At 32.0% G+C, this 25,769-nt stretch overlaps 1 protein-coding gene across 5 annotated transcripts in view; it reads left to right on the forward strand.

Moving 5' to 3' along the window:
* Positions 1-25,769, forward strand: part of FSTL5 (follistatin like 5) — a 798,802-nt gene that overhangs the window by 697,976 nt on the left and 75,057 nt on the right. For all 5 annotated transcript variants that reach the window (XM_036233987.1, XM_036233990.1, XM_036233989.1 and 2 more), the window contains 2 exons: positions 1,305-1,466; positions 6,083-6,217. In XM_036233987.1, coding sequence (XP_036089880.1) covers positions 1,305-1,466; positions 6,083-6,217 — 297 coding nt within the window. The remainder of the gene's footprint in view (positions 1-1,304; positions 1,467-6,082; positions 6,218-25,769) is intronic.

Raw genomic sequence — 25,769 nt, forward strand, 5'->3', positions numbered from 1 at the left:
AGGATGTCGAACACCTTGTCATGTACCTGTTGGACATTGTATTTTTTTTTCTTTTGAAAATGTCTATTTAGGTTCATTGCCCATTTTTCAATTAAATTATTTCTTTCTATTAAGTTATATGAGTTCTTGGTATATCTTGGAATTAACTTTTTATAGAAAAGGTGGTTTACCAATTTTTCTCTCCCATTCCGTAGGTAGCCTTTTCATTTTGTTGATGGTTTCCTTTGCTAGGCAGAAGAAGCTGTCTGTTAGCTGCTGAGTTGTAACAGTTTATTACATACTCTGGATACTGGTCTCTTATCATATAATTTGCAATTGTTTCATACTATGTCAATTGTATTTATACCTTTTTAATAGTGTCCTTTGATGCACCAAATATTTTCATTTTGAAGAAGTCCAATTATATGTTTTTCTTTGTTGGTTGTGTTTTGGGGTCATATCTAAGAAATTACAGTCAAATGCAAAGTCAAGAAGATTTGCCCTTATGTTTTCTTCTGAGTTTTATTGTTTTATCTGCTACATTAGGTTTTTGATTCATTCTGAGCTAATTTTTATATATGGTGCAAGGTAGAGGTCCATTGTTTTGCACGCAGATGTCCAATTGCTCCAGCATCAGTTCTTGATATGACTTTCTTGGCATTCTTCCTGAAAATCAATCGACTATAGATATATGTTTATTCTGCACTGTCAACTCTGTACGACAGATTCATATTTTTATCCTTGCCACTACGACATTGTTTTAGTAACCGTGGCTTCATTGTGTGCGTGAAAGTTGAGAGTTAAGAAACTTCTAGTTTTGTTCTTCCTTTTTAAGATTGCTGAGGCCCCTTGTAAATTCATAGGAACCTGAGAATTATCTCTTCCAATTCTAGAAAAGTGCGGTTGAATTTTTGATAGGGATTACACTGTATCTGCACATCAGTCGTGGAGTGTTGTCACTTGACCAGGAATAATTTTTACCAATTACTACTCTCTTACCAATAAGTTCTTTCAATCTCTGTATACATGATGTCTTTTTAAAAATATGTTTTTTATCACTTTTTTGAGAATTTCTTTAATGACCGAAGCAAGATATCCCAGGCTCAGCTTGTATTTTTCCTTAGCACAGTCTCAAGATAGTTTTTATCCAAGGAACTCATTATCTTTTAGTAGATAATGATATTTGGAAACTAAAAACTGTTGGAATACACGTCATTAGAATATATCATTTGTATTTTTCTTATATTGCAATTCTTCTTTGTTTTAGAAAATGAAATGATGAGTATGGAGTACTAATTCATTTCCTTTTCCATTTCTTCTTTCAGTTCCTCCAGTAATTCGGGTGTATCCAGAGAGTCAGGCTAGGGAACCCGGGGTCACTGCAAGTCTGAGGTGCCATGCAGAAGGCATTCCAAACCCTCAGCTGGGCTGGCTAAAGAATGGAATCGACATTACGCCGAAGCTGTCTAAACAACTCACACTTCAAGGTGCTTTTTACTTGCATTTTTTCTCTTAAATGATCATAAAGAAAACTTATACTAAAATTTATATCACATTTTATATCACTTGGAAAAAAAGAGAAAATGAGGTTTGGTGGCAACAGAACTCATTAATGGGAAAAAGTATATAGATTGCACCTAAGACATTATCTTTGAAATAGAGTCCTTTATGTTTTTAATGTTTTAAATAATAGTGTTGTCATGATGATTAGTTATGTCATTATTTTGGTGATAAGTAAAATATAAAGTTATCTGTCTTTTAAATACTTGTCCACTGAATTATAAAAGATACGCTCACCAAAATAATTGGGTCTTTTCACAGAACATATTTCTGAACGATTTAAATGTTTAAACCATATATTAAAATATGTATTAAAAAGGGTGTTCATAATATAGAAAGTTTTGAGTGAATATTTTGCTGCATACTTTACATATGCAAAAAGAAAAATATCAAGATGTTACCAAAAGTTTCATGTTCACATTGTTTTAAAGTTATGAAGTTATTGCATTGTAATACATAAACTATTCTATGTGGAGTATTCTACTGTGTATATATAATCAATCAATTATTATAAAGAGTATAATAATTACAAGTATATGGTCAATGAAAAACAAAACCAAACAATCTTTGTAACATCAAATAATCTAAATAACACAGAGACGGTTGCATAGATGTTTATTATACTAGTAAGTAAAGAAATGTACAAATCGTATTTCCATTGTCAAGAATAGTACACACTCATTTTACTGGAGAATCTGTTGCATGGCATTTTATTCCTTATCCCATGCCTTTAAATTCCTTCATACTTTTGGAAATGAATATATTTTTATTTTAAAATCATTTTTAAAGCATAGACATATTATTCTACTTTAACAGCAAATATGTTTTAACAGTATATATTTCTGAACAAATCTTTTTAAAGAATTTACTTATTTTTAAAAGACAAAAATGACATTTAATATATTTCTGACCTTTAAAACCCAAATTCTAGAAATCTCTACATTGATATAAGTAGGCCCAACAAATTTACGTGTTTATATCTATTGATTATATCTCAATGTCTATAATCTCAGAAGAGGATAGATCTGATTGACAGAAATTAAAGTGAAAAAAAGGTCTAATTAGATTCTGATTTTGTCATTTCTTGCCCATTTAATAGCAGTAGACCATGTTATATGAACTTATATCTTTGCTTCCAGGAATATATAGGAAACAGATTTAGGGAGGGGGTTACACTCTAGACTCAACATTGAAAGGACAGGGACGCTTGTAAATAGCTATTTTCATTTTTAAAAACAAGAGAAAATTGGTAAAGTTTTGAGAGAGAGATCCGGAGGCATAAGAGTGTGAAATTCCATGAGGCTTTATATATGGTTACATATTACCAAATACTATAGTTATTTCATTCTTCAATTATCAATCGAAACCTTATTTAGCATTTCTATGTGAGGTCCAAGTCCAGGCACTAATTGAATAATTACGGCAATGGAAGAAATACTCTGATAATGAAAGGAAGCAAATTCCTGGAATAACAGAAACATTTTTTGGCAGGCAAATCAAGATAAATAATACAATGAGAGTAAAAATCAGAATAAAAGGCAAGAGAACAAGGTAATACTATGTTAAAAAAAAAAAAAGAGAGAGCTACAGATGGAAAAAGATCAATAATGTCAGATGCATAGAAAGGTCAACGAAGGTCTTTAAAATGTGTGCATGGGTTATGTGATTAGTTTATCCTTGTGACATTTGGAAAAAGCAGTATTGTTAATAATCAATCTTTAGTGGATTTAGAAATGAAAATAAGGTAAGAAGTATAAAAATCTCTTCATATTTTGAAAGAAAGAAAAAGAAAGCACATGCTGTTGTAAGGGACTAATGAAGATATTTATTTGCTGGGCAATTTATCAGTTTGAAGGAATATAGTTAAAGAGATATGTAGGTAGTGGAGGAGGAGAAGAATGAACAGTTGTAGAAATCAGCAAGATAAGAGAGGAGATTTTTCTTAGAAAGAAACAGAGAAAATTTCCATTGAGAAGTAAATAAAGGTGAAGATGTAGATGAAAACAGGAAGTTGGGGTTATCATTTTTTTTTTCTAGCTTTTACTAAAATATAATTGACATGTAATATTGTATAAGTTTAAGGTACGTAAAATGATCATTTCATGCATGTTTATATGGTGAACTGATTTGGGTTTACTTTCTACTCACGTCTATGTCGTTCATAATTTACAGTTAGTGTTATAATGGGAAACATCATAAAAAGAGTAAAGATTCAAAGTGAAAGTAGAGTAGGTTAGGAAAGGCATCCAATTGTAAAACTCAAATAAAGATATCAAGTAGCATTGATATTTTTGACATCCTGCAAATCGAAAACGATAAATGTGAAAATTTATAAATTCACTAATACAATAGTCTCATAATTTACTCAAAAAAATAGGTGTCGGGGATACGAGGGGCTGACATATGTCGGCTTGTTCTAGTTTGGGAGGTTAGTAGGCGTACGGGCCAGGACGATGAATGGATGAGGCGATGGGTAGCTCGGGCGCTGGAAAACATCTGGAAATGGTATCTTACGTAGGAAAGGAGGAAAAGAGAGAGGGGCATCTAGGTTAGGAGAAATATAAGAACAATAAGAAGAGAGAATTTGAAAAGGGAATAAGTTGATGGATGTTTCAAAAAATCTGGGGAATTTAGGTCAAGTGTGTGAGTCTTGAAAGAAAAGTGTGTTCTCCGGAGGGTGCCACATTTCACATAAAGCAAGAAGCCGATGCAGACTTAAATACGTGGTTCGCTCTCTCTCTTTTAGAGAAAGGGGGCTGCATGCTAAGGCCCACAGACCGAATCTTGAAAGCTGCTTGTTTTTGTGAATACAGCAATTTTTTACTTTTTTTTTTTTGTTTTTAGAACACAGCTGCATTTATTTTTAAAAATACTGTCTATAGCGGCTTTCTTGCTGCTATAGCAGAGGTGAGTAGTTGCCACAGAGACTGTGCGGGTCACAAAGCCTAAAATATTTACTGTCTGGCCTTTTACAGCTGAAACAAAACAAAAGCAAAAAGAAACTTTGCCAACCTCGGTTTTGGAGTCGTAATTCTCAAAAAAAGAATTGGGGAGGAACAGAGGCGCACAGTAATCTTTATAAATTGAGAAAGACATTCAAGTGATTTGAATGATTATCTCTCCTCAAAGACGCAATGCCTCCCCACATCCCGTTCATATCCCTTGAGAGCCATTGGCTTCTAGGGGTGACATTTCAGATCTTTTCTCAATGATTTTTACCTTCTTTCCCCCCAACAGCCATACCGATTAATTGTCCCCTATCACAAATAGTCATTTCCCTTGCTACTGCACTTGGTGCTTGGTGTTCTCATGACACATATGGAAAGGAAAGGAGGAATGGAGAGAAGAGGGTGTGGGAGGAGAGGGAGCAGAGGGAAGGTGAGGGGGAGGAAAAGAAGGGAAGAGAGGAGACCACAGGACAGGACAGGACAGGACAGGACAGGACAGGACAGGACAGGAGAGAAAGAAACCTAACTACATGAGCCCAACAAAAAATGAACTTTACAGTTTCAGAGAGCAGGAGTCCAGCTCTTGCCCTTTGAGCTGAGTGATTTGCATAAGGTCATTCTATGAGTGTCGAATACTTGATCAAACAAACAAACAAAAATACCGTGGTGACGATTATATTTGTATGCTAATATGCTCAAAGCCATTGAATTGTACACTTCAACAAGGTGCAGTGCATAGTATGTGGGTTATATTTCCATAAAGGTGGTTCATATAAATAAAAAAAGTAAACATTAAATATTATTTGGGATAATTTAGGAATAATGCATGGGAAAGCACCTCGAATATTGTCAGCATGTGGTAAATGGCTCCTTTTATCCTGGTTTTCACATTGGGGAATGCAACTCATTATTCAGCAATTAGTTTAAAATATTATTTTACCAAGATTTAAAAGTTTGCATTAATCATTTTCTTAACCTATTGGTTACACATTGACTTTCCATATTATAATATTGTTCACTTTGGGTATATTTATGGCACAAGACTAAAAATCTTGCAGGCAAATCATGTATTATCTTTCTGTTCTCCTTAGCTAATAATTCCAGATGTATTAAATAGATTAAATAACATACTTGATAGTGGCAATCATATAAACTTACATGACACAGCTCACTTAATTTCTTTATAAAAATGCCTTTTTATTTGTATTTTTCTGTAGTTAGCCATATTGGTATCATTTAAAACTTTTGTGAAAGCTTAAGACAAAGTGAAATCTGAATATTAAAATAAAATATAAATGAAATTATAGTTATTAATATGAACTTCTTATGCAATGTAGGAAATGGGAAATGAATATAAAATATACAGTGTGTGCATTTGATATAGAGTCTTGGGCTCTCTGTGATAGAATGACAGCACAGTTTATGAAACACTTGAATGCTCTGGGAATAATTTGGCATGCCCCCAAAGCATGGAGGCGGGAAGGAAAATAGTTTAATTAGGACAAGCTAAGAGAACTGTTTGACTGTGTAATCAGAAAGCACTGTACCAAAACTGAAACTGGAGTTTACAAGTTGCCTTTGCCTTCTGTTTTCAGCAAATGGCAGCGAGGTCCATATAAGCAATGTACGTTATGAAGATACGGGAGCCTACACCTGTATTGCAAAGAACGAGGCAGGAGTGGATGAGGACATCTCTTCTCTTTTTGTGGAAGATTCTGCTAGAAAGACACGTATGTATTCAACATACACACGCACACACATACATGCAACTTTGCACTCAACCTCACGTTTAAGCCTTTATGCATTAAAAAAGTTTCATATCTAGTAAAGATAGAAATCTTGAATGATTAAAAGTAGACTTCAGTGTTAAAAAACAAGCTTGTGAAGTTTTTGATAACACTTAAATGACTGTTTCTTTTGCAAAGGTACATATGATGTTTCAGGCCTCATTTGCTCATACAGGAATTCAAATCCCTTGCAGAATCCCTCTCCCAAATGACCTGGGAAATTTAAACTCCAAAATACAGGCAAGGGACATCCTGTAGGTTTAATAGGTTAATGTATTTCTGTTTCTGTTCATTGTACTGTAGTCAATGGTGCAATAGCTTTGGAGCGTTGTTTCTCTGCAGCAGGCACTGTGGTTACTGCCACCGTGAGACACTCACTCCTGTGGCACCAATACCACTCCATGGGCTGTTCTTTGTTTAGTGCTAGAAATTCTTTATCATTACTGTACATGTCTGCTGATTGGATCATGAAGGAATACAAAAATGTGCTGTCCTATGTTTAGGAAAATTACTGGATGCAAGAGACTTGGACAGGGTGAGACGCTAAAGATGGTTTTTTGGTTACAGTTGAATTGCTTGTTTTGGAATTGGATTTAGATGTACACTTGACCCCTGAACAATATGGGGATTAGTGGTGGGACCCTCCAGACATTTGAAAATCTAACTTGTGATTCCCCAAAAAGTGAACTACTAATAACCTACTCCTGAAGCCTTACTGATAACATAAAATCGATTTATACATATTTTGTATATTATATGTGTATATACTGTATTATTTTAATAAAGTAAGCCAGAGAAAAGAAAATATTTTCAGGAAAATCAAAAGGAAGAGACAGTATATTTGCAGTACTTATTGAAAAAAAATCCATATGTAAGTGGATCTGTTCAGTTCAAACCTGTGTTGTTCGAGTCAGCTATACTCCTTGCTTCGCAGCTTGATTTGTTATACCCATTCACACCTCCTGTTAACCTAAGTTTTTGCAGGGCCCTGACATTTTGAAATTCCTCTCCTTTGGTGTGACCATTTCTCTGAACTCAGTTTTTAAAGAAGGATAAAGCATTGTCCCAAGAATCTTATTTCTCTTTCAATCAATGAGCACATATAGATATGACTGGATTCAATGAGAAAAGAGGATCTTATCCAGGTCCTAACTATCAATTTTTTTTTCTTCTATATTTGATCTGGCTAAGACAACTGTCATTACAAGCAAATATTTAAAAAGAAAATTCTAAAGGTGAAAAAAAGAGGGAAAAAAGCTAGATTTAATAACCTAGATAAGTTCCAAAATGATTTCTTTACCCTTATGTATTTCTGCTTAATGCCAATTTGCATTCCGCTCCCTGTTAAAAAATTAACTTTAGGTGACAAGTAATTGAAGACTTCAGTGTTCTTTGTCTTTTACGATGACGTTTGTGAGACAGATTTTAATTTCGACTCTGTTTTCTGATTTTCTTTTAATGTCAGTCATGCATTTTTTATATATTTCCCTGTTTACAACATTAAAACACTTAGCCATATTTCCTTTAATCAATAAATCACTATCTACCAGCATGCAAATTTGAAGACAATTTTAAAGGAAGATTTAATATAATTTTATTCATAAATTTAATCATGAGAATGTGTTTAATTATAAACAGTTTCTGAAATCATGTCTTCACTTTTACTTTTCACTTTAAACCCATAGAGATTAAAATAACACACTTGAAATAAGTTTTTGAGGTTATATATTAGTAGCATGCTGTTAAAATCAGAAGTAGTGTTTTTACATGGTATAACACTACAGTCCTTACTACATCTACATAGAACTTTCAAAGTCATCTTATAAGAAACAATACAAGTAGAGGACTTAGAAAGCATTTTCCCTAAATCTGAACATTATATATATATATATGTATGTATGTATTATTTAGGTATTTAAGTTATGAGACATTTTCAAGGATGAAGAGCGAAAACCAATGGATTTTAATCAATCAGTCAATTAATTAATTTTGGTAGGTATACAACATGAGTTCTACCTTCTTAATAAATTTTAAGCACACAAAACAATATTGCTAACTATTGCGACTAAGTTGTTCAGCAGATCACCAGAATTTGTTCATCTTGTACGACTAACTTTATATCCATTGAACAACTATTTATTTCTTCCTCCTCCCCATTTTTTGACAACAACCATTCTATTTTCAGCTTCTATGATTTCGAGTCTTTTAGATACCTCATGTAAGTTCAATTATACAGTATTTGTCCTTCTGTGACTGGATTGTTTCAATTAGTACAAAATCTGCCAGGTCTGTTCATGCTATCACAAATGGTTAGAATTGCCTTCTTTTTAAGGCTGAATAATATTCCATTGTATGTATACCTAACATTACTTTATCCATTTATTTGTTGACATATAATTGGGTTGTTTCTACCTCTTAGTTATTGCGAATGATGCAATAAATGTGTGAGTGTAGATATCACTTTAATCCTGATTTCAGTTTCTTTGGATAAATACCCAGAGGTGGGATTTTGGAACATGTGATAGTTCTATTTTCAATTTTTTTGAGGAACCTCCATAATGTTGTCTATAGTGGCCGCACCATTTTACCTTCCCACCAACAGTGCGCAAAGAAAGGTTCCAACTTCTCTGTGTCCTAGTCAAGACTTTTATCTTTTGTTGTTTTGATAATAATCATCCTAATATGTATGATAAGGTATCTTACTGTGGTTTTGATTTGCATCCCTGACAATTAGTGATGTAGAACACCTTTTGATATATCTATTGGCCATTTGCATGTCTTTTTTGGAGACGTATCTATTCAAGTTTTGCCCGTTTTTTAATTGGGTTATTTCATTTTTTTCTGAGTTATAGGAGTTCCTTATACATTTTGGAAATTAAATGCTTATCAGATATATTGGTCGAAAATACTTTCTACCCTTCTGTAGTTGTTTTTTTCACTTGGTTGATTGCTTCCTTTGCTGTACAGAGTTTTTAGTTTAATATAGTCCAACTTGTCTACTTTTGTTTTTGTTACCTGTGCTTTTGGAAACTTATAGATAATATCCTTGATGAACATAGATGCAAAATTCTTCAACCAAATATTAGCAAACTGAATGTAACGGTAGCATGATTAAAATAATCACACACCATGATGTGAAATTTATCCTTGAGATGTAAAGAAAGCTCAACATATGCAGATCAATAAATGTGATTTGCATAGCAAAAGACCGAAAGATAAAAATCACTTGATCAAATAGTAGACACAGATAAAACATATGACACAGCTTTCATGGTAAATCGTTTTGACAACATTCTTTCATGATAAAAACACACAACAAACTAGGTGTGGAAAGAATGTACCTCAAAAAGCAAAAGCACCATAAAACTCTGTGAAATGAACAATATATTAAAAACGTTTCATATCTAGGAAAGATAAGAATATTGACATAGTAAAAATAGATTTAAGAATTAAAACACAAGCTTGTGAAATTTAGGCCATATATGATAAGTCCATATATAAAAAGGTTATATATAACAAGCCCACAGCTAACACCATACTTGATGGTAAAAAAAAAAAAAAAAAAAAAAAAAAAAACCTGAAATATTTTCCTCTCAGATGAGGAACAAGAGAAGGATGCTCACTCTCACCATTTCTATTAAAAATAGTACTGGAAGTTCTCGCCACAGTACTTAGACAAGGGAAAGAAATAAATGGCATCAAATCAGGAAAGAAGTGAAATTGTCTCTGCTGATGAAATGATCTTACGTATAGAAAACTTTAAACTATACACACACATGCACACACACATTTAGAACTAATAAACATATTCAGTAAAGTTGCAACATACAAATTCAACATATAAACATTAGTTTTATTTCTATTCACTAATAATGAAATGTCTGAGGGGCAATTACAAAAGCAATCCCATTTACGAGAGCATCAGATAGAGTAAAATACTTGGAAATAGACTTAAGCAAGAAGGTGAAAGACTTGTACACTGAAAGCTATAATAAACTAGGAAAGAAACTGAAGACATAAATAAATGTAAAGACTTTCCATATTAATGGATTAGAAGACTCTTTTATTTTTATGATTTTTAAATGCCCTTTCTGGCTACAGTAATCTATGCATTAAAGCCATGCCCACCAAAAATCCCAAAGGCATTTTTTTATATAGAAATAGAATAATAGTCCTAAACTTCATATGAAACAACAAAAAGATCCAAAGTGATCTTGGAAAGAAGAACAAAGCTAGAGACAACACATTTCCTGTTTTCAAAATATATTATAAAGATAGAGCAATTAAGACGGAATGGAACTGACGTATGGACCAAGGAAGCAGAATAGAAAGCCCGGCAGTAAATTCACAAATATGCAGGCAATGGCACTTTGACAAGGGTACCGGAATATACACTGAAAAAAGAGAGTCTCTTCAAGAAACGATGCTTGGAAACTGAATTTCCGTATGTAAAAAACATGAAATTGGACCCCTGCCTTACGTCATACGTAAAAATCAACTCAAAACAGATGAAAGCCTTTAACATAAGACCTATAACTTTAAAATTCCTATAAGAAAACGTAAAGGAAAAGTTTCGTGACATTGGTCTTGACAATGAAGCTAACGGATTTTAATTGTAGCCCAGAATCCTCAAGCATTATAAATTCATATTTATATCCTACCTTTTTCTAGGCATGCAAATGCAGTTTCTTTCTTTTGAGCTACAAACTTACCTCTCATTTAAATAAATGCCCTTAATTTTTAAGCTTGTTTTGCTTTTTTTTTTTTAATTTGCGATACTGGTTATTAAGATATATCCTATATATTGTTGCTGATATGAAAGTGCTCATTTTAAAAAATTTATGCAAATAATTAAAATCAGAATAATATTAAATAACTAAATCAACCGAGTAGAATACTAGCTATAGAAGAGAATAAACTGAAAATATAAGAATGTCTATGTGGCAGAAAACAGTTTCCCTAGGGATGCCCCCTGCAGAATTGTCAGAGTTCTGTGTAACGACAATAACAACAACAAACAACAATAACAACAACAACAATAACAATAACAACAACAACAATCAGGTGGAGACCACATTAGGGAAAATTACGCCCTTTTGTAGTCCATATCTTAAGGACTACTCTGGATTCTCTTCTAGTAACTCCATGGACAGAAAAACAATATTAATTATACAAGGCACATTTTTATTTTGATAATTATTTTCAAAAAAGACAAAGAAAACAGTCACAGAAAATAGTCACGCCATCAACAATGATGACTTTACTCTTATTTATACATACTAAAAAAATTATTGACTTGTCTACATGCACTACAAATAATTTTAAAGGTCTGTATTTCTTTTAATAACAACAGGATACAATGCATATCTAAAAAAACAAATTGGTACAATAGAAGAGTATAAACTTTAGGGTAAGACTTGAGTTAGAATTATTGCTCTACCACATAATAGTCCTGTGATTTGGGGCTATTTCATAATCTCTCTGGGCTTTAATTTCCTTATCTGTAATAAGTATTAACTCACTAAGGGATATTTGTGCTGATATTACAAAACATTCACCATAGTGTTAGATATAAAGTAGTTCTTCTATTCATGCTTATTTTCTGAAAATAATTCCTTATTTTTTGCTAGAAATATTGAATAAAATATTTTTTTAAACTCCTGGATAATCAAGTAACTGTTAGAAATCAGAGAACTTCCAAAATGAATGATACCATATATTTAGATATAGAGATTGATATAGAGGTAGATACAGAGATAGATGATAGATAGGTAGATAGATAGATAGATAGATAGATAGATGATAGATAGAAAGATAGAGATAGATGATAGATGATAGATACAGATATGAGTGTATATAGGCATCTATGTTATATATCTAAATATAAAATATCATTTATCTTCAAATTTGAGAAAAATGACTCAGCTGATTAGAATACGTACACATTTTTAAAGTGTAGTTATTAAGATATTTTAAATGAAGGACGAAATTTTTTGCCAGAGTCCACTTTTGTCACGGAGTCACAGCAAAAGTGACACTTTATTTCCCCTTTACATTGAGAATTTATACGTTCCTTTTATATTTTTAATATTCTTGTGTAATGTGCTTGTCTGCTGATTCCTTTTTGAAAGATTCAGAGAAGAGAGGTATTGAATTCCATGGAGATAGAAATTAAAATGAGAAAAGATTTACAACTTTTGGGCTAAATGACACAACACAGACTAACTTTGCTTGGCTACAGCTTTGGGGCAATCTTGCAACTACTTTTTCCAAAATATTTTTTCACAGTCATGGTAGTATAATCACATTTTTTTCTTACACTACATTTCCCAGCGTTATAATACTGTTGAGTGAATGATTCATGCAAAGCATCAAATGGCTAAGGAGTATCTGAATCTTTGAATTGGAAAACCTTGAATTACAGTGCCAACCCTGTCAACAAACCTCACTGAAAGTTTTCTCATGTGACAAATTGAACAAAAAAGTACTTGAATATAACATATTCCTAGACTTACATTAGAATAGGGTTTGATAACTAGGATTTAATGGAGTGATATACAGGGAGAATTTAAATGTAAAGAAGAGTAGAAGTGGGCCGTAAGGGATTGTGTTATGCTTATATCAGGGAGTAGGAGAAAACAATATGAAATATGTGAGGGGTTTTAGGTAGCGGTAAATGTTATTTTTTTTGAAAATGTTTTGCACGTAGCATAAGCACGCAATACATTTTCTTTCGCAAGGGGAGTTGATTCCCAGGTGATAATAATTCCTATTCAGTATTAAGGTAGATGAAAGGTGGTGTGTATATAGACTGCTAGATAAAGATTTTAAGCTACTGGCTGCTTTAAGCACTGAGCACAGATTATATCACACCTTGCTAGAATTTTAGTAAAGAATATGATTAATCTAGATTTTTGCAGATGTTGGAATATAATGTTTAATACATTATAATAGTATATACAGCTTTTTATCATTGCCACAGGCAGTATTACGTTTACATATTGGGTTATTATACAATCCTTACTGGAGGATTAATTTCAATAAATAAATAAATGCTGTCTGACTTATGAAATATGATTAGTTATAAGATCATTTAAAAAGAGTACTTAAAATATGTTAAACTCTACAAGATTACTTGAATGAACAAATTATATAATACTCATATAAATTAATAATTGTTATAAAAATGCGGTGAATGTAATTCACAATAAACGGATTTAGAAATATGCTAAAACGTAACCACTTATACCTTAATATTTAAAATTATATAAATGTATAAGAAGTATTTGCCTATTATAGAAGTAGAGAAAAGGGTCTTAAAATAGGTTAAAACATACCTTTTTACATCTAAAAGCAGTTTGAATATATTATCACAAACTTTGGAAATAGAACATATTTTGGTAATAGAGACAAACTAATTAACCTCTCTAATCCTCATTTACTTCCCATTTTTAAAAGAATTGAGAAAATATCTACTTTAAAACGGCAGTCATACAGATTTAATAATGTCATCTACATAGGATTGTATTAATGTTTACAGAGACTAGGGAGATAATATAAATAGATGAATAGCATAGTCTATAAACAGGTATAGATGAAGCCAAATACAGCAGTCATTGATTAATAATAATTTTTACACTCAACCAATGTGAGATAGGTAAAATAATTAGAAATTAGAAAAATCCCTAGGTAAAGACAAGGTGTAAACATCAGAGCCAGGGTGAAATTTTAATCCTGATAGTTATGAACTAAGTGCTAGAATCCAAAAGAACCAAAGACAGAAATTTAACTTTGGGTGGTGAACACAAAATGCAATGTACAAATGATGTATTATGGAATTGTACACTCGAAACATATAAATTAACCAATGTTGACCCAATAAATTTAATTAAAAAAACCCAAAACTAAAAAAGAAGAAGAAGAAGAAAAGGAACAAATAAAGCTAGATATCACAATAGAAGTCAGAAAAATAATTGCCTCTTGTAAGAGAGTCTCATTAATTAGAAAGAAACCAGAAGAAACTTTTAGGGTAATGGAATTGTTCTTTTACTTGTCTAGATCTGATTGGTGGTTACACTTAAGATTTGAGTGTTTTACTGCATGTAAAATGCCTTAACTTTTAAAATGCAAAAATAAAAGAGGATGGACCAAAAAAAAAAAAAACCCAGTAATAACAAATATTTGAGGAAAATGAAATAAATCATAAATAAGAAATAAGATTAATTTTTATTTAACGTTCATCGAATATTATTCAATAGAGGGACTATATGAAAAACATTTTAGAGTGAACAATTCATATTTCTTTTGAAAAGACAAGAACATTTATTTAATATTTGTCATAGACATTTACATATTAGTAAGCTTGTTATGGAATAAAATGCACTTAGGATAATCAGACTTGTGTCAAGGTTAACCATGCTTGATAAGCATTTATTATTTTATGAGCTTTCATTATTTATCCATGTTCTCAATTTGGCCAATGACATTGTCACATCCTGTGAAGTAACTTGTTCCATAAATCTTTTAATCTCTTGACCCAGAACACACTGAGATGATCTGCCTTGTGATTTCTATATCTGAATGCTATATTTTTAAATAAAACTCTTTTCAATGTCATTAAATAGATTTGTTTTTAATACATTGCCATTTTTGCACAATAGCAGAGCCTTGTTATCTAACAAGATGCTGCATGATTTGAATGTCATCGAATTTACTGGTTTGCAACAGGCAATTGAGAATCTTTACTGCGCACAAAACAAAATAAGACTCAAATGTTTCTTCTTTTGATTTGTTGCCTACATTTTTTCTGCAAGGCACCATTTACCTCCAAGGGAATATTAATATCTTATCTCATATTACACAATGCCAATTTGCCTAATTTATTTTATGATACAATTAGGCAAGTGATGATGACATTTTATTTATATTACTTCAGGCATGCAGACTGCATAAGCTTATAGACAGTGCTGGTATAAAATCTCTATGGAGCTTTTGTAAAGTCTACATACTAATATTTTGTCGTTGGTGTTCAAGAGAAAATGTTAGAATTCACTTTGAGATTCCATCATTCCAGAGTCCTTAACCTCGGAGAATACTTTGCAAAATAACTGTATACTTAGATTCGAAAAGAAGTTAGAACTATCATCAATCCATGATTTTCTTAGAGTCTTCTAATATAGAAATTCAGTTAAAAAAATAGTGTTAATGTATGAAGAGTTAATAAAACAAATATGTCCTTCAAATGCTCAGACTCTGGGGTGAAGAGCTGAAGTGAGGCACCTTCTTAAAAGTCTGTGAAATCTAATTTATGTTGCACATTCTTATCATAGTGTTCAAAGAACACAGATTATACATCTGTGTGTCCTATTGTCTGTTTATCCAGATATCTGAATTCTGATAAAGCTGATTGTGAGATGAATATGCCAGAAAGAGTGTCACACAGCTTTATTATTATTCTACCTCCTTATTGATTTTATTTTCCAACTTTTTTCACACTTCCATGTTTGTGTTACATGTGAATGTAACATTACATATGAAATGCTATTAAACAGGAATTTCTTAAATGGTACTTTTCTGTTTCATGCAGTAACATTGTGTGCTAGTTTTGATATCTTTCTCCTAAATTTAGCTAGCATTTTTCTAATAGATATCTTTATATTAGTATCTGGAATAAAATTTTTGAAAACATTTTGCCAATATTAATATTTTAATAGTAAGTAAATTATTAGTGAATAAGATATTCCTCAAACATGCTAAAGAAAGTCAAAATGTGTTTCTAGATACAGTTTAGATTCAGAAAATTGAGATTATACTATATACTAAAGAAAAAAGGTGTTCTTTTCTAATTTAATTTTGATAATATTCAAGTAAAGACTATATATATTACAATCAATATTGTACTAATAATGACTATTCTAGTGTTAATATCACAATGTAATTTTAGAGTTATGTTTCAAAGGCATAACAAATATCAAACAGTATGATCACATTAAAATTAAGAAGTTATAATTGTAAATATTTGCCCTCAAGATATTGTCATCACAAAATACTGACAAGAATTTAGTATCATAGATATCAGATAGATAGGTAGATAGATTGGTGATTGATAGATGATAGATGACAGATAGATAGATAGATGATAGATAGATAGATAGATAGATAGATAGATAGATAGATAGATAGATAGATAGATAGAAGGATAATAGACAGACAGACAGATAGATGTGAGACAGTACAAAAATAAAGCTAGCTCGTAGTCTAAAAAAGACCTTTCAGAGACAGGAAAAATGAAGTGGAAAAATAAAGTGCCAATATGCATTAGGAAAAGATGTTAATTCTTATTATCATTCAATACGAGGTTGACTTATCATTAGTTTTCAGGGAAACACACCTTATAAGCACAGAGAAATGTCATTTCATATCCACTAGAATACCAAAATTTAAAAAGCTGCATAATACCAAGACTTGATGAGATCTGAAAAAATAGAATCATTACACATTGCTAGTCACAGTGTCGGTTTACCACCTTTGGAAAAGCACTTTGGCATTACCAATTAGAACTGATTTTTTATATGCCTCGAAAGTCAGCAATCACATGTATTAGAGAAACATCAAATTGCCTTACATTCAGAAATTATTTAGGAAGAACCTGCCATGTACTTAATTCTTTGCTATAATTTATAATTACTCTTTAATTTGCCTTTTAATTGCTTTCATATTTTCATGGCAACCAAACTAACTTAATTTAAATACTTTTTACAATGGCTGTAATTTGATTTAAATATGTGTGAAGCTAGTTACCTTCCCAAGTGCCTGAATACCATTTCAGTAATACTCCAAACTTATCTACTTGTTTCTTAATTGTCTGTTAGAAAAAGTACTTTACGAAATTTATGAAGTGAATAAGAATTTTCATTGTAAGAACAAAAAATCTACAGAGAACAATAGGTTTGTTCATTTGCGCTTTCACCTATTAAATATTTATTGAAAAATAAACACAAACCGTGTTGCTAGCACATGGCTAGCACTGAATAAGACAATGCTGTCCTTTCAGGAAAGCTACAGTTTCGTTCACACAGGACAACCATAACACATGGTAGAATAAAATAGTTGCTGTAATAGACATACAAGCTAAGTGTAATATAATCACAGGCACAAAAACAACAAATTCCAACTGCATTGCATAGTCTTTATTGAGGCGATGACATTCGAGATGCTATTTGGTACATGCAGTGATACTTCCATAGCTAGAAATTTAAATGTATGTCAAACTCAGGGATGACTTACAAAGTCTATGATGGGTTTCATTAACTTTGTGCACTATGTGATCACAACAATATTTGCTGGGAATTTGCAATACTCAATGAGAATAATTTATTGGGTAGAATCAGATTAAGAAACGTCTTGAACTTCGTGAATAGAAAAAGTCAAATTAGGAGTGATTTACATACTCTATTTCTGCATACATATTCCTTATTTAGTATTTATTCTAGAAATAGTACAATAAGCCTGTTTTGGAGGAATTTTATTGTTAAGATATAGTAGATGTTGAGTTTTTTTTTTTTTAATCGCCTGGGTGAAATTAACCAAATTCAAATGCCTAACACAGTATGTGAGACAGTATGTATGTTTAGCATTTAATCTCAGGATAGACCGAGTATTGTGGAAAATTATTACAATGTGCTGCTAGAACACAAGTAGTGTGAGCATTAAATATGAAGTTTTATTATCTTCTACTCTCCCACTTTCAAAGAGTTGTTTGGCATAATGTCATTCCTAGAAAGATAGTGTTAGTTGGTTCATTAGCCTATTTGAATTTCTATGAAGAAAACTATACCTTCTATCTATAATAATAAATATAATAATAGATAGGAAGTAATCTATTGTCAACTTTATTCTTTTGTGGCTTCTGAACAACCTTTACCTCAAGCAAGTATACACAGAATTGGTACACTTTGGGCCAGATACACAATTCGGGCTACTGAGCTTAATCTAAAAACATTCCGTGTGATATTTAAACGTAAGTGGATGCTCCACTCATCGATTTGTTTTTAAAACATTATTATTTTTCTCTAGATTATTTAATTAGCCACTGATATTTTTAACACATGCTTGTTTTATTTTGCTTTTCTTTTTTATTAAGATTAAGCTGTTATAGATATTAACGCAATTAGAGACATTTGTAGAAATGAAATTTTAATGGATCTAATGACTTAAAATACTTGGCACAGTGTCTAGCACATAATGAGGGCTCAGTGAGTGTTTATTCTGATTACCATTATTATTATTCTGGGTCAATAATTATTAGTGTTAAGTTTTTAAAAAACTGTATATTGGATAATGGATAAAAATGATGTAAATGGGCGAAAATGAGCAAAAGTGATCGTATCACATGCTAGATATAGGACTAGTAAAGGAAGAGTTACGAATTGGATGTTTTATATTTATACTTAATAGCAACCTATTTTGAGGTTCAGATTTTTGTTTCCAAGAGTGAGCAATCATTAAAGGTCATACCTTCGCGGAGTCACTGTGGTATCAGAAGGCTTCAGCTGGAAACTCTCGCAGCATTCACTCTTCCCGGAGCCACGGCTGAATACACTGCTGCTACTTGGCCTAGTTTCTTTGCTCTCCCTGTCTCTTCTCTGCTGAGCATCTCTGACCCCGATCACTTTTCCTCTGTGCCAATAACCGCAGCTGCTGGAGGATCACTGCAGTCTGCTACTTGTTCTGGCCCTTTTTTTTTCAGTTTTGACAATGGAGGGAGGAAGAACAGCCGGCATTGTTCTCTCTTATTAATGCAGAATCTGTATTGTGCGAGGGCAAGGACAGAAAGTAGAGGAGAGAGGACAGATAGGAGTAGAGGAGACTAGAGAAGTCGATTCCTTTTCTGACGTCCCGGCATTTGTTTCTCCATTATAATCACCCGAAGTAGTGATTCGGCTCCCAGTAATAGCAATAATGTTTCAAATAAAGAAGGCAATATGTATTAAAATAATATGGGCAGTGACTCTATATTCCTAGCGTTAATAATTTTTGGTGGTGGGATGCCTTTCGTTTTCTTGACCTAGTCTTGGACATCAATGTCACATCTCTCTGCTTTTGCCTTCCCTTCTAATATAATGAGAAAGAATCGTGGTTCCCAAATTCATTTACAGGCATTTAAAAGCGGTAATGACAGTGTCTCAACGGAGAAGTCCTTAGGCTCCTAAAATATTAGATACTTCAAACCAGGTAGTATTATGACCAGCATTTTTAATGAAACAATATAAGAACCATGCTATTTATAGGAAAAAAAAGAAAAAGAAACTGTGAATGACTTGAGACACATTTCTGGTTTCATTATATATATTTTTTCTCTTTAAATATGCTATTGAACTGATTCTTAATGTATGATATTAAAAACACCATGACTTTCACTAACTTTACCTAAATAATATTTTTAAAAGAAGTAGGTTAATTCTAAAAACTAGAGGCATATCAATAAAGAATTTTAGGAAAATGTAGATGAGTAATATCACAAAGAGTTGGGAACAAAACATCTAGCATTTATGATGTCATTCCAGACAGAACCTTTGTCCCTTCTCCACTAATGAAATCAAAACAAAGAGAATATCCTTTGAGTAAATAGTACTTTCAGAATTAAGTCAGGGAGAAGGAAAAATAACACAGGAAAAAATGGTAAAAGAGACCTCAGGCGGAAGTTGAATTGGCCAGTACAAAAGAAAATTCAATTCAATAAGATGACTCAGTGAACAATTTGGACATGCCATGTACAGTTAACTCATTTTCTAGGGACTATAAGGATACTTTCTAATTTAAGATTATAAGTTATTTCATGATTAAACTAAATTTTTTAATGAAAGTTATTATTAGTTTGACATCAAAATTCTTACTACATAATGCACATGCCTGGGTTCTCTATCATGAAATTGTACAGGAGCTAAGATAAATTCAAAGCACTTTGGGGAAGAAAATTTCAGTTCTAATTTCAGTCATCCCTTTACTCCAACTATATGTGATTTTGTTGTTATAGAATAGGGATGACTGAGAATGTCAGGTTTTACAATTTTGAAACAGAGTGCCGAGTCTGGCGCTTACTAAAAGCAAATCAAAAGCAATATGAGATTTACTTTAATTACCACATTAGAAACATTTGAAGCATTATAAGAGACACAATTTGAATTTACTACAGAAGTTGTGATTGGCCTGCTGAGGCTTCTAACACTTCTATAGGTGCGAAGATATCTATATCTATCTGTCTGTCCGTCTGTCTGTCTATCTATCTATCTATCTATCTATCTATCTATCTATCTATCACCTATCTAATTTTAGAGATATATGTATATCTCCAAGGTCTATTGAGCAATTCATTATGTGCCAGGTGCTACCTAAAATATGTTATAATTATTTTATTTCTTAATTATTTAATTAACCCTGTGGTATATTTTCTAGATGAGGAAGCTAAAGCACAACGGGAAGTAATCTTGCCTGCCCTCTGCTTACAACACTAGTGTACATGAGTGAGTTAGAAAACAAAGTTTTCCTCCCGTGTATCTGCAGCTAATTAACCATAATTATTTTAATAATGTCCTGTTTATTTATTGTTTATCATGTAAAAACCACAATCAATCATTTGAGTGAAGAATTATCGAAATCAAAATCGTCACTTCCTAATCATTGTGGGCTTAAGATTTCTATATTAAGAGAAACTTAGGTGTTGGCAGTCTTGTTAGGAGGACATTAGGAAAATTTTCTTGAATTTATGTTTGCTTAGTAAATACACCGTTGCACAAGACAGTCCTAACGATCCTCTTCTCCTGTTACCCATTCCCTTATGTGATGTCTTCCCACACTGAAATAGGTCAAGTTTCAACCACACATCAAGTAGGGTGGAGGTAAGGGTGTAAGACTTCTGAAGCTAGGTCATAAAAGCCATTATGATTCTGCTTTGCTCTCTTGGATTGTTCATTTTGGGGGAAGCCAACACTTAGTAGGTGAGGACAATTAAACAGCCTTGGGGAGGGTTCCATGAGTAAAGAACTCAGGCTTCCTGCTAAGAGCCAGCACCAAGTTGGCAGCCGTACAAAAGGACCATGTTGGAAGCGGCTCTTGCAGCCCACGTCAAGCCTTCAGATGACGAGCCCCAGGAGATATCCCATATCAGAGTCCTCCCAGCCAAGCCATCCGACAAAGACCACAAATATATTTTGTTGTTTTTGAGCCACTAAATTTTGAGATAATTATTTACACATCATATGATAACCCTTGCAGATAGAATGTTTACTTGGTTTGGCATTAGAGCAAAAGATGGATATAGTTTTTATTTATTTCGTGTGGTGGCTTTAATCTTTGGACATGGCAATGGTGCTTACATTGTCTTAGTTTCGATCAGATGCATTTGGTTACCAGGAGTAGACTCTTTTTTATATAGATGAGTGTAGGTTATTTTTAAATTGCTGTGAATGTCAAACTGGCAATGTGAAGCCATCAGGGCTACATCTGCTCAGAACCCAGAACCTGACATTACACAGTCAGATAACTGCGGACACTCTCGCTTCTCCCGTGGGTTACACAGTCTCTCCCTGCCTCAGTTGACTTCTGGGTTCCTTCTATGTGCTCCCAGAAATGGTCATAGCTCTGACTACATTACGGGGCCTCTAGCTGCGCATTCTTACAACTCCAGTTCTCTGCACTTTTTGTTTTCTAACGAAGATCATTCCATTTCATCACTTCATGGAAATTAAAACCATAGATTCCTGGCCAGTGTCTGGGTTATATGCCCTAATGCAAGGTGGGCACGACAGCCTAATCAGCTAATGTTAGACACTAGGCTGGGACTCTGCATAGTCACAAGGAAGAATTATCTTCAATCAGTGCCAAAAAAGTGACGATTTCACTTAAAAGTGGTTTTGAATTTGGCATATGGTAGGCAATGTACTCAACATATATTATATAGATTTCCATCCTAAAAATAGTATGTTTTAAATGTCTCATTTCATTTTCCATACGTATACTCGAAGACATTTCAACTACCATAACACTAAACATTCACTTTTTTCAGATACATTGATTTTACCTAAATTTTTTAAATGTTGCCCTTTTTCTTTCGCCTTCTAAAGTTAATTTCGTAAACCCAAAAGGAGAAGGGGTCAGTAAGACATCTAGTTAAAATGTTATCCTTACATAAACGTACTTACAAAACAAAATGTTTTGCACTGCTGAAAATCTTACACTTTCAGACAAAGAAAAGGGCAAGCAAAAAGCTTATTTAGTTGAAAAGCCAAGCAGTTTACACATGAATAGCCAAGTAAAATAGCTGTTCAGTACTATAGAATGCTGCTGTATAGTTAACTGTCTTATTGCTGTTGCTAACATAATATTCATCTCTCTACATGTATTTGCACATAAAGATAGCATATTTAATAAAAGATACATCGCTTTGAATATAATTGCAAGTCTATAATATACAAAATAAGACAATTTTAAAAAAGACATTAAGAAAGATTCTGTTACTACCGTCCAGGCATCTGTTTCAGTGAAGCATATTTTCATTATAAGGCATATGTTAACTTCAGAAAGAATTTTACGTTTCGGTTCTCATGAATAAGTATTGAATTACAGGGAGTCTGTAACTTTGAGGTTTATTGTCTAATTATAACTAAAAGATTTTAGGACAGAAAGGTCATTTATGGTATAATAAGGAATGTTAATAGGTTTTTCACAGGATTCCATATGTACGGAAAAGAAAAATCATTTAGCCTAAACTCTTGGTTCCACAAAGGCTAACTGTAGATAAAAAACTAAGCTAGTTGCCGGGAAAACTAGGGGCAAATTAGATAAGGAATCTGGTGAGAGTATTACTGTCAGATTTAACATATGAGTAAGGATGAAGAGATTCGAAATGGCTTGGTGTCTAGAATATGAGTTTAATGTGACATGGGCATATCATGGAAGACCATATGTGCTGTGCTAAGGACTTTGAGTTTACCCATGTACACACACACACACACAAACACATACACATTCATGCATTTTATGTTTTCAAGCATATGAGTAGCATTATCAAGACTGAATTTATCATATAGGTAGCTGTTTATATTGTATGAAGGGTGAATTAGCATGACAAAACATTAAAAATATAAAAATAACATCTCATTAGAAATAATGGATTAAAGACATGAATAAAAGTTTTCTTTAAATGTTTGCAAACATATTTAATATAATTTATAATCAATTATATTGATATATAGAATACTAATTTATAGTACATATATATGAATATATTATATTATATGCTGTAATATATATTTTCATATTGGTAAATTTATGCACATGTGCGTGCATGCACACATACAGTAATAGTCTTCCTTGAGTGTGGCGGGATGAATACTTTCGAAGGCTGCTGGTGGTGCTATAACAATCTTTTGAAAATCAACCTGGCGATATGTGTTGATGGTTTTACATATTTCTGTATCTCTTGTAGGTATGAATACTAATGGAAATGACCACATAGAAAGATGACCATCACAGTGAACACACATACGCACAAATGTGCATATATGTACACACACATACATCTATGACTGATAAGTCAACAATATTTGTTGAGTTGCTATAACTCATACCAGCCTCTGATATAGGTACTAAGTTTGGATTGATAAATGATGAACAAGAATGTTTTTAAAAGAGAGAAATTCATATAATGAAGTAGTACATAATGATTAAAACCATATATTTAAAAACTAGATTAGCTATGATAAATGAATAAATAGGATTTAAAATTATTTTCATCTGTTCACTGTTTACATATTGTATCAGAAACATACTCATATATGCATACATTTACATAAAATTTAGAAAAATAATGAAAAGACATAAGAAAAAGAGACTTGGTTATTATACCCGCATAATTTAACTAAAACTACTTTTTCTACACATTCTAACTTTATACAATAAAATTGAATCTTTTCTAGACAATGACAATACATAATTTATAAATGCAATTTATACATTAAGTAATTTCAAAATAAATTTTATCTTTATAATATTAATTCTCTTGATCTAGGAATAATCTAACATTCCATCTAGCATACTTTTAATGTTACACTTGATTTGCTATATTTTAGTAAATCATTGATATATTATGCTTTGGGCTATTGGAAATGAAATCTATTCTTACATAAGAATGTTGACTTTTGGGTATTTATCTGTCTTGTCACCTAACTGAATTATCTTACTAACTTTATGTATCCTTTTTATTAAACTTTTTGTGACTCGTCTTCAAATTTTGATTATTGTATTTTCAGATTTATACTACTTATACAATTTATATTTGTTTCTCGGCTTAATTGTCTAGTTTATAAAAAATTAATTTCTGAGGACAACCACAATCCACTATTTGGACTCTCGATTTATTATTCTGTTGTTTGTTAATTTTTTTATTAATATGAAATGTACCTCTACTCAGTTTGCTAGTTCACTGAGAGGGTTTATATTACACATAATGATATGTAAAGTACTTTATCAGATTACATTTATGCAAATTATATTCATTTTTTTACTTAATATAATAAAGTATTATATTAATTAATTGATTTCTTAACTAAACTCCTACCAAATCATTCTTTCATTGCAAGAAGATTCTTGTCTATGATGAAACTTTTAATATCTTGATAAATTTTGCCTGCATTTTATTTACATTTTTGTCATTAGTGAAATTGTCCTATAATTCCCTTTGCTTGAACACTGTTATCAGTTAATGGCATCACTTTTGCTGACTTCATAAAATGAAGGAGAATTTTTTCATCTTAATCAATATTCTAACAATATTTAATACAGCTGGATTATATGAATCTTGAGAGTTAGTAAATACTCAGCATAAAAACCTCAAACGCTGAGTATTTTGAAAAGAAACATTTTTTTAAATGTTTCAGCCATGATTATTTTATTTAATTTTCTTATGTTCAGTCTGAATATTGATATTTCCTTGAATATTTTAATAAAATAGATTATCAAATTTATTAGCAAAAATTCTATATTAATCTAAAATCATCATAGATACAATCATTCCTTCTTCCTTTTTTCTTCCCTCCCTCCCTTCTTTCCTTTTTATCCTCCCTGTCCAACCCTCCTCTTCTTTCTTCTTTATCTGTTTATATCTATCTATCTATCTATCTATCTATCTATCTATCTATCTATTATCTATCTATCTATCTATCTATCTATCTATCTATCTATGTCTATCATCTGTGCATCTAACTATCATCTTGCTCAGCAATGCAACAATTAAGTCTATCATTATCTTTTAGCCAAAACTCTTTGGATCCACATGTTAAATTCTCATTTTTATTGTTATATATATATATATATATATATATATAGTGATTTTATATATATATATAAACTCCTAATTTAGTCCTTTAAAAATAGCAGTGCTTTTATATACTGTTAGGATTTGGGCATGCTTTTTTTCATTATCTAGAAATCGTATCAC

Source organism: Rousettus aegyptiacus, unplaced genomic scaffold, assembly GCF_014176215.1.
Source record: "Rousettus aegyptiacus isolate mRouAeg1 unplaced genomic scaffold, mRouAeg1.p scaffold_m13_p_16, whole genome shotgun sequence".
NCBI classification, from domain to species: Eukaryota; Metazoa; Chordata; class Mammalia; order Chiroptera; family Pteropodidae; genus Rousettus; species Rousettus aegyptiacus.